Raw genomic sequence first — 14,127 nt, 5'->3', positions numbered from 1 at the left:
TGTTCTCTTCAGCATGGGGACGCCAGGATATTCAGATTTGTGGCAGCTCAGGGCTCACAACAGGATGAGTGCTCCCAGAGAACCCAGGTGGAAATCCCAGGCCTCCTAGGATCTAACCTTGGAAGTCACTTCTGCATTCTGTTGGTCAAGCAAATCACTAAGGCCAGTCCAAATTCAAGGGAAAGGCGTTTACTTATTTTTATTGAGATGTAATTGACATATAACTTATTAGTTTCAGGTGTACAACATAATGATTCAATATTTGTGTATATTTTGAAACGATCACCACCGTAAGTCTAGTTAACGTCCATCACCACACATAGTTACAAATTTTTTTTCCTTGTGATGAGAACTTTTAAGATCTCCTCTCTCAACTTTCAAATATGCAATACAGTATTATTAACTATAGTCACCAAGGGAAAGGCATCTAGACTCCATTTTTCAATGAGAAGAGTAGCAAAGAATTTGCAGTTACCTTTAATCTACTCCATTAATTGTATTTCTTCTGTTAGGATATCATTATTCCCTGCGGTGTTCTTTATCTCTCCCTGTTGTTTACTCATCTTGCTGTTAGCTTGAGAGAGCAGAAAAATATGATGAATTGGATGTATATTAAAATTCATAATTATATATACTACTATTTATATCAGAATAAGTGTGTTAAACTGTAGCTATGACTTGAGCATGTGGTGATACGTACATTAAGCATTCCATACCCTAGAAGAGTAATGATATAATCCATCTTCTCTCTGATAGATATATGAGGTGCTGCTAGTGGATGTTGCAAACGTATAGATTATAATAAAACATTTCAAAGAAAATGTCACCTAAACAATATTTAATAGTATTTTGAAAACTGAATATGATTGTTATGGTTAGGGTACTCATGAAGGTTAGTTGAGTAGTTCAAATTTCAAAACTATAAAGCAGTTATCAAATATGTCTTGACACCGTTCAGTACCCCAGAGCAGTTAGAATGTCTCTATTACAGCTTTTAAATATAGTGTTACAGTTATTTACTTAAGTGTCTTTCTCCATTAGACTGTTTGCTTTTGAGGGTCGGGAATCTGGCTTTATTCATCCTTTTTTTCTGAAGTGCCCACCACAGTGACTGGATACTTTCGTAAAAGTTTTTTTTTTTTTTTTTTTGTGAGGAAGATCAGCCCTGTACTAACATCTGCTAATCCTCCTCTTTTTTTGCTGAGGAAGACTGGCCCTGGGCTAACATCCATGCCCATCCTCCTCCACTTTATATGGGACGCCGCCACAGCATGGCTTGGCAAGAGGTGCATCGGTGCACGCCTGGGATCCGAACCGGCGAACCCTGGGCCGCCGCAGTGGAGCGTGCACACTTAACTGCTTGAGCCACAGGGCCGGCCCCTTGTAAAAATTTTTGAAGGAATGAGTGGTCAGATTCATTCATTTAACAAGTATTTATTGACTGTCAGTATGTTCTAGGCATCATTCTAGGTCCTAGAATTGGCAGATTGCCTCAAAAACATGAAGCAGCAGGTATCTTCCTCCTCTTTTACTTCCCATGAAGTTTTGTTTTGGAGGAAGGGTTGGTTGTCAAAATGGAGTAGTTTTCCTTTTATGATTTTTTTGCATACCTTCTTGATCTTGATCTCTATTAGCAATAGACCTGGTAACTTTATCTCCAAGATCAAATTATTTGCTTCTTCCAGGTCATTGGGATTGTTACAGATGATTTTCTCTACGACATGTTTAGTATTCCATTTTAGAATTTCCTGAGATTGTGATTTTTTTTTTTGGTAGATAATTCTCTGATATTCTATTTTTAAAAAGTCATGTTGGTAAGTTCACACAGATCCTATTATTGAGCACTTTAGTTTTACAGTTTAAATTTTGAATATTCCCACAATATGAGGTAGGTTTATTTAAAGATAATGTGGTATTTGTTATACTGTTATATTTTGACCATTCTTTTTGGCTTTGATTGCCTTTACTGAGCTAATGTGAGTCTGAAGGAAAAGACCTGAAGGAAGGAAGGGTGGAGTTCTGTTTGCTGGACTTTCTGTTCTCGGTGTCCAGAGCCAGTTATTTTTCAAGGTTTTACTGAAGATTAATATATGTATGAAAAAGTGTGCATACATGGACAGTTTGCTGAACTTGCACAAACTGATCACGTTTATGCAGCCAGCACCTGGATTAAGAACCACTAGCCTGACTGCTAACACACAGATGAGTTTTGCCTGTTTTTATACATTATAACATGATATAAATGGAATCATGCAGTGTGTACTTCTGCAGCTGGCTTCTTTTGCTCGTTGTTTGGAGATTTATTCAGATTATTGTGTATAGTTGTATGTTGTTAAATCTCATTGCTGTGTTGCATTCCATTGTGTGAGTGTACCACAATTTACTTCTCCATTCTGCTTTTGATGCACATTGAGGTAGTTTTCTAGGACTGGTTTTTAACATAAGCCAAACGATACCTATTTATAGCACCTCCTATGTCAATTTAGATTGCTTTTGGCCTGAATAACAGAAAATCTGATACATAGTAAGTTAGACAAGTATGCAGATTATTTTTCTCATGAAACAAAAAGTCTAGACATAAGTAGTTCAGGGTTGGTAAGGTAGCGCCACAAAGCCTTCATACTCCTTTCTCCTCCATCCTTAACAGATGTCTTCACTCTCATGCCTGTCTCCTTGTGGGCACAAAAAGGTTGCTTTGTATCTTTGTTCCAGGCAGGAGAAAGGGAAGAAGCAAAGGGAAAAAGTATACCAAAAGGTATGTCACCATATATCTCATTGGCCAGCACTGCATCACGTGGCCATAAGAGAAGCTGGGAAATATTTTTTTAGCTGGGCAGATTTAGGCTTCCCTTTGTAAGGAAGAAGGGAGAAATGGGTATTGGATAGGTAGTTAACAACTGCCTCTCTGCCATGCCTCTGAATCTATGTGCTAGTGCTTTTAGATACAGTCAAGCCAGTTTGTTCCAGGCTTTGCATAGGTCTGTAGTCTAGGCTCAGAGAGTATGACTTACACAACCAGTGTGATTTTCAATTATAATTTTGAGTTCCTGAGAAGTTGCCTGTGCATGTTTAGTGTTTAACCACAATTGTAGGGTTGAATGTAGATTTACAGAAGACCCAGTGTCTTGACAGCCTGACTTAAACTTTGAAGTTATGGAGCTAAATCTGGTCAGTTCCATTCCAAATCTCTAGTACTGTCTCATTAAGTTTGTACATATGTAGCATGAAGCTGAAATTGTATGTATTTTTGCGTTTTTAGAATTGTGGTAAATCCATTGAAGTATGAGGAAGAAGACTTGATTGTAATTATGGAGTTTGTATCTTTTAATAATGGATATAAGTATTAGAATTATCCAATTTAACCCTTGTTGAGCTTTCTTCATTAGGAAATAAAATGAAATAAACTGATGTATTATAGTAAGACTTGTGGTTAACAGAATTTTTGGAAACTTTGAGTGAATCCATTTTTATGAAATGTTTTATGGAAAATTTAAATGTGTATATAATCGTACCCATATACCTGTCTCTTGGCCTATCTTATTTCAGCTACACACCCCCCTCGAATCCCTCATGTTATTTTGAAGCCAATCCCAGACATTGTATCATTTCATCTGTAAATATTTTGGTATGTATTTCTAAAAGAGAAGGGCTATTTCTTTTGACATAACCAGGATACTGTTATCACAGCTTAAAAAGTGAACAGATTTGTTAATGTCATCAAACAAGGGTAAATGCATTCTTTGTTTTTGGGTTTTCTCAGAATACCCCCTCATTCAGAAGAATGAACAACCCTTGTTCAACTGGAAGGGTCAGTGACAGATTGGGGGTAGTGAAGTGTGATTGGATTGTCAGCCTGCTGATTGCCAGAGCACTTCTAAGCAAAGTCCTTGTTTTTTTGACTTTGAAATGGCACAATAAAATCCTTCTCATGAATTTTTTATATTTTTAAATGAGGATTGCTGTGTTTTCCGTCCTTTCCAGTCTAGTTCTCTTTCACTATCTAGCCTCTTCTCTTTCCAAGCTGTTCCGTCTGTCTCTTGGACAGAAGAGTTGATAGTGCCTGCTGTCTGATAAATTCCTTTTACCATTCCAGTTACCATGCTTCAGTCTCTGGATGACGCAGACCTGAAAATTGAGAGGTTTCCAGTTACCCTTTTTGATTTTGTATATACGTTTACTTTTCTTTCCATTACCAGTTTCTTCTGCTTTTGGGCTGTGCATCCCCTCCAGCCAAATTAACCAGCCCTCTCTGGGATTTTCTTTTCTCCGATGACCGGGTGTCCCAGACCCAGTGCTGAATGTTTTCACTGTTTTGTAACTAGTGTGCCATACCGTTCTGTATTGGCTGCTTTTTTACAAGGGAGAGACGGAAGGGCAGCATACAAAAGACACTAAGATCACTGGAGACAAACTTTGGCCTTTTTTGTCTAAGATCTCATTTTCCAGACTAGTTTGTCAAAGGAAAACAGACAGCATGTGAAAAGTTGGACTGCTTTAGGCAAGCTTGAGGCTATTAAACAAGTGGTACAGATGACATTGCTGTAGTGCTTCAGAGTTGGGAAGAGATAACCAAAGTGGAGTGACTAGGGAAAGTGGCACTTTATTTTTGGAAATATCAAATCCTGATGTTCACATGTTTTTATGAATTAAGTGAATTATCTCTTATTCCCACTGTGAATATAAAAAACGGATAGGATTTTTATTTGGACTGACTATTGTGTAGAGTAGACGTATGAAGCGTTAGTAAGATTGTATGGTATGATACAGAAAGTAATGCTGTCACCTTAATTCAGCAAGTATTAAATAATTGCCTAGTATTTGCCTGGCACTACAGAGATTATAAAGATGAAAAAACTTAGGACCCTCTCCTTGTAGACTTATAGGAGAGATAAGACATACAAAACTGTCACAGAAAACATTAATTTATTTAACAAGCATATTGAATATCTTCAAAGTACCAGGCACTGTGCTTGACCAGAAATACGAAGAAGAATAAGGCATGCCAATAAGGAACTTAGTCTGGTAGGAGATACAGGCATGCAAACATGTGGTTATAATAGATAAAAGTAAGTGGTATGGGACATTTAATAGAGTGATCAGGGAAAGCATTTTGTAGGAAGTGATGCCTCTGTGGTCTTGAAAGGGGACTAGGGTAGGAAAGGGCATCCAGGCAGAGGGGATTAGCGTGTACAGAGACAGTGGAGATAAGGTAGAGGGTGACATGTTCAAGGAATTGTAGATAGTTCAGTATTGCTGGAGCAAAGGGTATTATTAGCAAGAGAGATAGGAGAATAAGGACTAGCACGTGAAGGACTAGTGTATGTTAGCTAAGGAGTTTGAACTTAACCCTGAAGATTCTGGGCAGATCAGATTGCATTTTAGAGAGATGGCCCTGGTTGTAGTTTGGAGAATTAATTGAAGAGAGCAAGACTGGGGGTGTCTCTTATGCTAATGTTAATCGGCAACAATAAATGCCTGAACTAAGGCAGTGGAATGGAGAGAATGAGATAAATTTGAAAGCCACTACAGGATAGAATCATCAGAATGATGATTAAATGTGAGATTTAAGAGAGGAAGAGTAGCCAAGGATGACGTCCGAGTTTTTGTTGTGGGGAGTTGAGTGTGTGGTAACCATTTATTGTAACTGGGAATCCAGGAGGAGTTGTAGGTTTTTTTTTCCCTTTTAATTGTGGTTTTCAGGAAGAGGAGTTAAAGCTAACAGAGAAGTTAGAGGTAATGCTTTGTTTTGGACACTTACATTGAGGTACCCATGGGACATCCAAAGTGGAGATATTCAAGCACTTGGATAAATGAGTGTGAAATTCAGAAAAATTGTCAGGTTGGAGAGAATGATTGTGAGTCATTAGTATCGGAGAGGAAGTTGAAATCATGGGTCAACCAGGGAGACAAAAAGCAGAGGATTGAAGACATGGAATCCAGAGGAGCGCCAGCGTTTACGGAAATGGCCTAGATGAAGAGACTGTGGAATCTTGGAGGCCAAAGGTGTCAAGAGTTTTCAAGGAAGAAGTCATCAGTGTCTATTGTGTTAGAGAGTTAAAGATGAGATTTGAAATTGTCCACTGAATTTAGCAAAAAGGAGTCAGACTGGTAACCTTGGTGAGAGCAGTGTCAAGTGGAATGATGGGGCATATACCAGGTTCCGATGGGTTGAGAGTGAAAGTGGAGATAGCAAATGCTTTTGGAAGAAGCTTGAAGAAATTTGAAGAAAAAAATGAGGACAACAGCTAGGGAAGACGGTCAAGGGGGAGTATTTTTAAATGAGAATAAATGCCATAAAAGATATGAGTAAATTGCAAATAGGAGCATTAAAGGAAAGTATTAATCCTGGTTGGAAGGTTGGGGGTGGTGCTCTGGTTCCTAGAAGATGGTTTTTGAATACCGGACTTCATGTGATGTGTGGGATGGATTTCTGTGAGATGATTTCAAGAGAGGCTGAGGGAGGATATATATTCCAGGTAAGGGAAACAGGGACCACAAAGAGCTAAAGGTGCAAAGATGCTGATAGACATTTGGGGAACAGCAAAAGTCCAATTTAACAGAATCCTTGGGTTTGTAAAGAAAGTGGTGGGAGAAAAATGAGAATTGAGCTTGGTAATAGAGGAACTGAATGTGGTGCTCTGGAGTTTGATTCTGGGCCTTAAAGTACTGGAAGGTGTTAATGCTTTTTGTCTGGGCTCGTTATGTGATCAGAGAAGCTGTGTTTTAGAGAGAGCGTTCTGAAGCAGTGTGGATGATGGATTGGAGGAGGGGGAAGAACTCTTGGCCTGAGGTGCCTCTATAGCTACCCTATCTTGGAGAGACAGGAGCAAAACACTCCCGTCGTGCTGATGTATTGCTCCTGGGTGGTAGTAGGGGGGTGTTCTCCTTCTTTACTAACTCAGAGCTTCTGAACACCCCTTCTCCCAGTTAAAGAGGACTGAGGGCTTCTTTGCTCTTTGTTGCCCTTCACTGCATGGAATAAGCTGTCCTTGCCCTCTCTAGATGCTTAAGAGAAGCAGCAGCTGTTTGCTATGAATATAAATTCATAGCAGTGTGGTAGTGAGACTATATTTGAAGACAGTCTTCTAGTTTTCAGGTGAAATACTGTCTCACTAAAGAAGATTAATTTTGTCTGCTGCCATAATATGCAGTAGTCAGCAAATGTTGAAAGTATTGCAGAATGAAACACAGGCAAGGATTCACACTAACGAAGTCGATTCTCTTATCTAAGCATTTCCCTGGACTCGAGCCTGTATCTTAACGTTAAAAGCTACTTCTAGTTTTACTTCTGTTAAATTTTGAGTGTTAAAGAGTTTATTAGTTTTAAGTTGCTGGCATGAGATACACAGATAATGCCCTGTTATTTTACTTATAAAATACAATATGATTGGTTATATTCTTATCAAGTGTGGATTAACAGTTTGAAATTGTTATGAATAATATAGTAATTGTTTAAATAAGTGGATGATTTATTTGGTGGCTAAACTAAGGTATAGCACATGGGAAAGCTACTTTTATCACACCATTGAGTGAAATTTTGCCAGCTACCTCCTTTACTAAAAGTGGCTTACTTAGATGCCTCACGGTGAAGTTGTTTCAACTAATTTATTCTGTTAGCCTCATTTTCTTTTCAGTATCCCTTCATTTGGAATTCCTTTATGCCTGTCTTTTCTTCTGTCTTCCAGTGTGATTTCCTCTTCCCTTTTCCTGCTTACCATTTGTGCTTTTTTGTGATTCCGCTTCAATTCCCCTAATTCTTTTTCAGCCAAGCCTAATCTTCTGAAATTGGATATAATGCTTTAGATAGTCTAAAATAATAGGTGATAGAAAACTGATTTGTTTCGACTTTAGAGTACATTAGGCCAAATACTTTGCTGTTTGATTTTCCTTCCTAAATAGACTTTGCTTGTGCTAATGTGATTAATTTACGTTTCTTAGTATAGTTTTGTAATTGGAATAGTTAACTTCTCCCCATAGGCTGTGAGAAGATAATCTTGGGTTCTGACTATTTGGTTAAGAGTTCATGGAGAACGAGCTTCCTTTGACTGTAAGTGTGATGGTTTCCAGGTTGTTCCCCTGCCCAGCAGTCTGGTAATTTGTTAGAAATGTTACAGTTCTATCCCAGACCTACAGAATAAATGGGGAGTGGGGCCCAGCGGTCTTACCCAGTCTGTCAGGGGATTCTGAAGTTTTAGAACCATTGCTGTAGGATATTATAATAAAAGAGAACTCGTTCTTGATTTCTAGTGAACTGGTGTTTGGAACAGTAATTGACTTAAGATCTTTTTTGCTTAATTGGCTGGCAGGGAAAATAAATGCTCTTTGTATTCTCAGGTGCAGATTTTGTACCCTGAGCAAAAATAATGAGTACTCATAAGTGAGTAATTAAATAGCATATAGGAACTTTTATCTTTAAATGTACTTTTCTTTCAGGAGGCAAAACCTTCAACTGAGGATTTGGGGGATAAGAAGGAAGGAGAATACATAAAACTCAAAGTCATTGGACAGGTGAGTTTCATTATTTTTCTCCTTTGACTCTTCCTTGAATGTGTGAGTAATTTCTGACACACGGGAAAAGTGATTTAAGTAAGGCAAGTTATTTAAAAAGGGTGTTTTCGTTTACTGTATGTGCATCTGTTGGAGGTAGAAGAGGCTGATACTGTTTTTTTTAATTGCTCTGCTATGCAGTTTTAGATCACCTTAATTTCTCCAAATAAACCCTTTGTCTTGGTTAACAGGCTTCAATGGCAAATACAGTGAATACTATTGAGTGATAAGGCTGGGGCCAACCTTAAACAAAAGGGCCTCTCAGCTCTTTTCCTGACCCTTCTCTCTTTCCTGGCACCTCATTTCCCCAGACTCTGGCCTGTATTTTATTGACTTTTTTTGAAGAGATGTTTACTGATAGTTAAGGTTAGCTGAAAATTGTTGGAGGAGTGTATCTTCATAATTGGTTTTTTAAAGGACAAAAGACAGAATTGGTGGACTCTCACCATCAAAGCATGAGAGTACCATTTCCCCACATTTTCTCAAACATGAAATATTACCAGTCTTTCAATTTTGTGCCAGTATAATAGGTAAAAAAATTTTATTTTGCATTTCTCTATCAATGAGATGTAATTTTTTGTTTACTGTGGTTATATTCTTCTATTGTGTGTTCATATCCTTTTCCCATTTTCTGCCATTATCTTGTTTTGAAAATTTTTTATTAAGATGTAATTCATGTACCATAAAATTCACCATTTTCTTTTATTTTTTTGTTTATTGCCGTAACATTGGTTTATAACAGTGTATAAATTTCAGGTGTACATCATTATACGTCTGTTTCTGCGTGGATTACATCATGTTCACCACCCAAATACTAATTACAATCCATCACCACACACGTGTGCCTAATTATCCCTTTCACCCTCCTCCCTTCCCTCTTCCCCTCTGGTAACCACCAGTCCAGTCTCTGTCTCTATGTGTTTGTTGTTGTTATCATCTACTACTTAAGGTATTTATCTTCTCCCTCTGACTTATTTCACTTTGCATAATGCCCTCAGTGTCCATCCATGTTGTCACAAATGGCTGGATTTCATCGTTTCTTATGGCTGAGTAGTATTTCACTGTGTATATATACCATATCTTCTTTATCCATTCATCACTTGACAGGCACTTAGGTTGCTTCCAAGTCTTGGCTATTGTGAATAACGCTGCAATGAACACAGGGGTGCATTTATCTTGGCACATTGGTGTTTTCAGGTTGTTTGGATAAATACCCAGCAGTGGAATAGCTGGATCCTATGGTAGTTCTATCCTTAATTTTTTGAGGACTCTCCATACTGTTTTCCATACTGCCTGTACCAGTTTGCACTCCCACCAGCAGTGTATGAGAGTTCCCTTCTCTCCACATCCTTTCCAACACTTGTTGTTTCCTGTTAAAATTCACCATTTTGAAGTGTGTAATTCAGTGGCTTTAGTACCTTCACAAGGCTATGCAACTATTACCAGTACGTAATTCCAGAACATTTTCATCATCCTAAAAAGACATGCTGTACTTATTATTAGTAACTCCCCATCCTCCTCTCCTCCCAGCCTCTAGCAACCACTAATCTAGTTTTTGTCTTTATGGATTTACCTATTCTGGACGTTGCATGTAAATGGAATCGTGATATATGGCCTTTTGCGTCTGGCTTCTTTCATTTAGCATAATATATTCAAAGTTCATCTAAATTGTAGCATGTACCAGTATTTCATTCCTTTTTATGGCCGAATAATATTTCATTGTATGGATATACCACAGTTTATCAGTTCATCAGTTAGTGGATGTTTGGATTGTTTCCATATTTTGGCTATCATGAATAATGTTGCTATGAACATTCATACAGAAGTTTTTATGTGGACCTATGTTTTCAGTTCTCTTGGGTATATATCTAGGAGTGGAATTGTTGGGTCTAATGTAGTGGTAACTTTGTTTACCTTTTTGAGGAACTGCCAGACTGTATTCAGCAGCGGCTGCCTCCTTCTACATTCCCACCAGCAGTGTACGAAGATTTCAGTTTCTCTACATTCTCGTCAATACTTCCTGTTATCTGTCTTTTTGATTACAGTCATCCTAGTGGGTGGAGTGGTATCTCATCGTATTTTTGATTTACGTTTCCCTGATGGCTAATGATGTTGGGCATCTTTTCATGTTCTTATTGGCCATTTGTACGTCATGTTTGGAGAAATGTCTGTTCAGATCTTTTGTCCATTTTTAAATTGGATTATTTGTCTTTTTATTTTTGAGTTGTAATAATTCTTTATATATTCTGGATATTAGACCCTTATCGGATAGATGGTTTGCAGATATTTTCTCCCATCTTTGGGTTGTCTTTCCACTTTATTGGTTGTGTCCTTTGCAGCACGTGGTTTTTAATTTTGATTAATTGATCTGTTTTTTCTTTTGTTGCTGTGATTTTGGTGTCATATCTAAGAAACTGTTGCCTAATCCAGGGTTAGAAAGATTTATACCTATAGATTCTCCTAAGATTTTTATGATTTTAGCTCTTACATTAAGTCTTTGATCATTTTTGTATGGGTTTGAGGTGGATTCTAACTTCTTTCTTTTACATGTGGCTATCCATTTGTCCCAGACCAATGGTTGAAAAATCTATCCTTTTCCCATTGAATTCCTTGGCGTCCTTGTCAAAAATCAATTGACCATAGATATATATGGCTTTATTTCTGGGCTCTCAGTTTTATTCCATTGATCTGTATGTCTGTCCTATGCCATTGATTGCCTTATTAAAAATTGTTGATTTTGTAGAGTTCTTTACATTTTCTTGATTTTTCCTTGCCTGTTTTATATGTGGTGAATGTTTTCTCCAGTGTCTCTTGTGTTCATGGTGCCTTTTACTGTATGAATGGTTTATGTTTTTATTAAGTCAAATTTATCAATCTCCTTTTTTATGGCTTCTAGATTAAAATCTTGCATTAGACTAAGGATTTCCTTATATCAAGATTAGAGAAAAAATTGTTAAGGTGAGGAAAAAATATTAAAAAAATTTTTTTTGAATGTTGCTCTTTTAATTAATCTGGAAGTGATTTTAGTGTATGGTGTGATGTATGCTATAGAAATTTTGTCTGTTTATGAAATTATCTATAGGAAGAGAATTTGTTTTTCTTTATAATTCTAGTCACTAACAAAAATGTCATAAACATGCAACTTCCACTAGCATACATTTGTGATATGTAATTGTAAGGATTGGCTTTGAAATTTTACAGTATACAAGTGCCAGGATTTTTTCTGATGATTGCGTGTAGTTTGCTTGACAGTCTGGGTAGAAGAAAAGAATCTGTGGTCCCACAAATCAATTTGACTGACTCAGGTTCTTACTCATTTTACTCAGGTGAGAGACTAGACTCTCTGGGGTGACTTTTTATGGCAAGAATAAGTTTCTCGGTCTGTTATTTTATGGTCTATGTCTCTCTTGTAGGTTTGACCACCTTCAGCGACACTTCAGTTGTGGGGGGTACTTGTTGTTTTGAGTTGCTTTTGGGGGTTTGTTACAGTTCAAGTTCTTTTATTTTGAAAATAGAATGGACATGCAGTTATGAAGGACTGCATTCTTTAACATACATGCTTTTACTTATACTGCTAATTTTAACACCCAAGACAGATTATGTTTGTTTTATTAAATTTCTTTTTAAATGCGTATAAAACAACTTTGAGGATGATTAGAGGGTTTTAATAAAACCTGTTAGGAATGCTAAAAAGAATATTTTGGTGGGAAAGTATAGGTGACAAGGTTTATGTTTCTATTTGTAGTATATATTTGTCCCTCAGTGTCTGCAGAGTGTTGGTCCCTGGAACCCTGCAGATACCAAAATCTGTGGAAGCTCAAGTCCCGTAGTTGGCCCTTGGCATCTCCGGGTTCCGCAGCTGTGGATTCCCCATCAGCAGATTCAGCTAACGTCGGATCATAATTGTAGTACATACAAGATCCATGGTTAGATCCATCCGTGGATGCAGAACCAACAGATATGGAGGGCCGGTTGTATTTGTAATTAAATTATTTGTTTCAAGCAAAGCAAATAGTTTACACAAAGAGGGATAATTTCTTTTCTTTTGTCTCCTTAGGATAGCAGTGAGATTCACTTCAAAGTGAAAATGACGACACATCTCAAGAAACTTAAAGAATCCTACTGTCAAAGACAGGTTTGTATGTTATGGTATTAAATACAGTGCTTCATATGTCATTAATTTTTCTTTTAAGGAAGATTGTCAAAAGGCAGGTGATCTTTTATTATTTTCACCATTAGCAACTCCAGGAGAATACTCCTTACACCCTGTTTAATTGCTTTTTCCTCCTTGTGGACCATTTCAAAATTTGAATTCATAAGATGTGCAACTAGTTTGAAAAGTAACTTAGAGTTGTAAAGATAGGTATATGAATGTTTCTGTCTTGACAGCTTATCAGTGTGAGTAATAGTAAAGGCAAGTACTTTTTGGTGATCACTATGAAATTTCCTTGTTTCTAACCATGGGTGTTATGGCCGTATGTTAAATTTAAGTATTAATGTTATTAGTTTATCTTTATACATAGTACTACAGATTACTGATAATTGCATTCTGTATTTTCAACATCGAGGAATTTTCTCTTTTTAAAAAAAATCATAAAGCAGTCTAATTTATTAATTTCAAATCCTCACAGATTCTGGGCCTTCCTGAGCTAGATCATTAGATCAAAACTAATTCCTTTAACCTGCCGGGATTCAAATTCGGCTTCACCACTGTCTGACCGTGGGACCTTGGACAAGTTATGTGCCTTGTTTCCTCCTTACTAAAGTGGGAATCTTACGGTGCATACCTCAAGAAGATGAAAGACCCACATAAAGCCTTAACGTGATGCTTAAAAATGCTCAATAAATGTTACCCATTATTATCATTAATAAAATAGATTTTTAAATAAGTGTAATTGGAATTAGTATATATAGGAGACAACCAAGATATAATTAGATCATATTACATGATAATAACTCTAGTATTGTAGGTTTTATTTTTAGAAGATTTGCTTTTTACAGTTTAAATTTGTAACTTACATAAAAGTCACTTTTGCCAGAAGAAAAAGAGATCACCTAGGTGTTAGGATAAGTAAAACAATAAACACTTCTGTCTCTTCTGTTTTTGATGTTAATTGTTAAACTCAGTAAAATCTTATTAATTGGGGCACATTTGTAATAATATTGATGGGAGCTAAAATTAAGGTGTTCATCAGGGGAAAGGAACGTATATTAAGTGCACTTCGGTAAGAACTTAGGTGAATTGTCATTTCATCCTAACAACTCTGAAGAAGTTTATATAGTCTGTTCACCCCATCTGTAGACCAGAGAGTTGATTATTAAGGAAAAACAGTGCACAGTAAAGAGGTAAATCATAGAGCTGAAATGAAAACTAAGCTTTGATCCAAAATGGAAAGCGCTAGGTTTGGGGAGATAATTAAAATGTAACATCAATTTAGAATAATTTCCAACTTCCAGTTTCTTATTTTGCTTCAGAGTCTACTTAAAACTTCAGAAAAGTTATTTTACTTAGTTCACAGAGGCTTGATAATTTTTTTCTTATATTTAATGATATGCAACGAATAGGAGACTTAATTTATC

General features: G+C 36.9%; 1 protein-coding gene across 1 annotated transcript in view; it reads left to right on the top strand.

Annotated features, from left to right (window-relative positions):
• SUMO1 (small ubiquitin like modifier 1) overlaps positions 1-14,127 on the top strand; it is a 46,891-nt gene that overhangs the window by 25,977 nt on the left and 6,787 nt on the right. The window contains exons 3-4 of the mRNA XM_058548601.1: positions 8,434-8,508; positions 12,605-12,682. Coding sequence (XP_058404584.1) covers positions 8,434-8,508; positions 12,605-12,682 — 153 coding nt within the window. The remainder of the gene's footprint in view (positions 1-8,433; positions 8,509-12,604; positions 12,683-14,127) is intronic.

Source organism: Diceros bicornis, chromosome 10 (genome assembly GCF_020826845.1).
Source record: "Diceros bicornis minor isolate mBicDic1 chromosome 10, mDicBic1.mat.cur, whole genome shotgun sequence".
Taxonomy (NCBI): Eukaryota; Metazoa; Chordata; class Mammalia; order Perissodactyla; family Rhinocerotidae; genus Diceros; species Diceros bicornis.
Note: the sequence above shows the minus strand (reverse complement) of the source record. Positions and strands in the feature narration are given on the sequence as shown.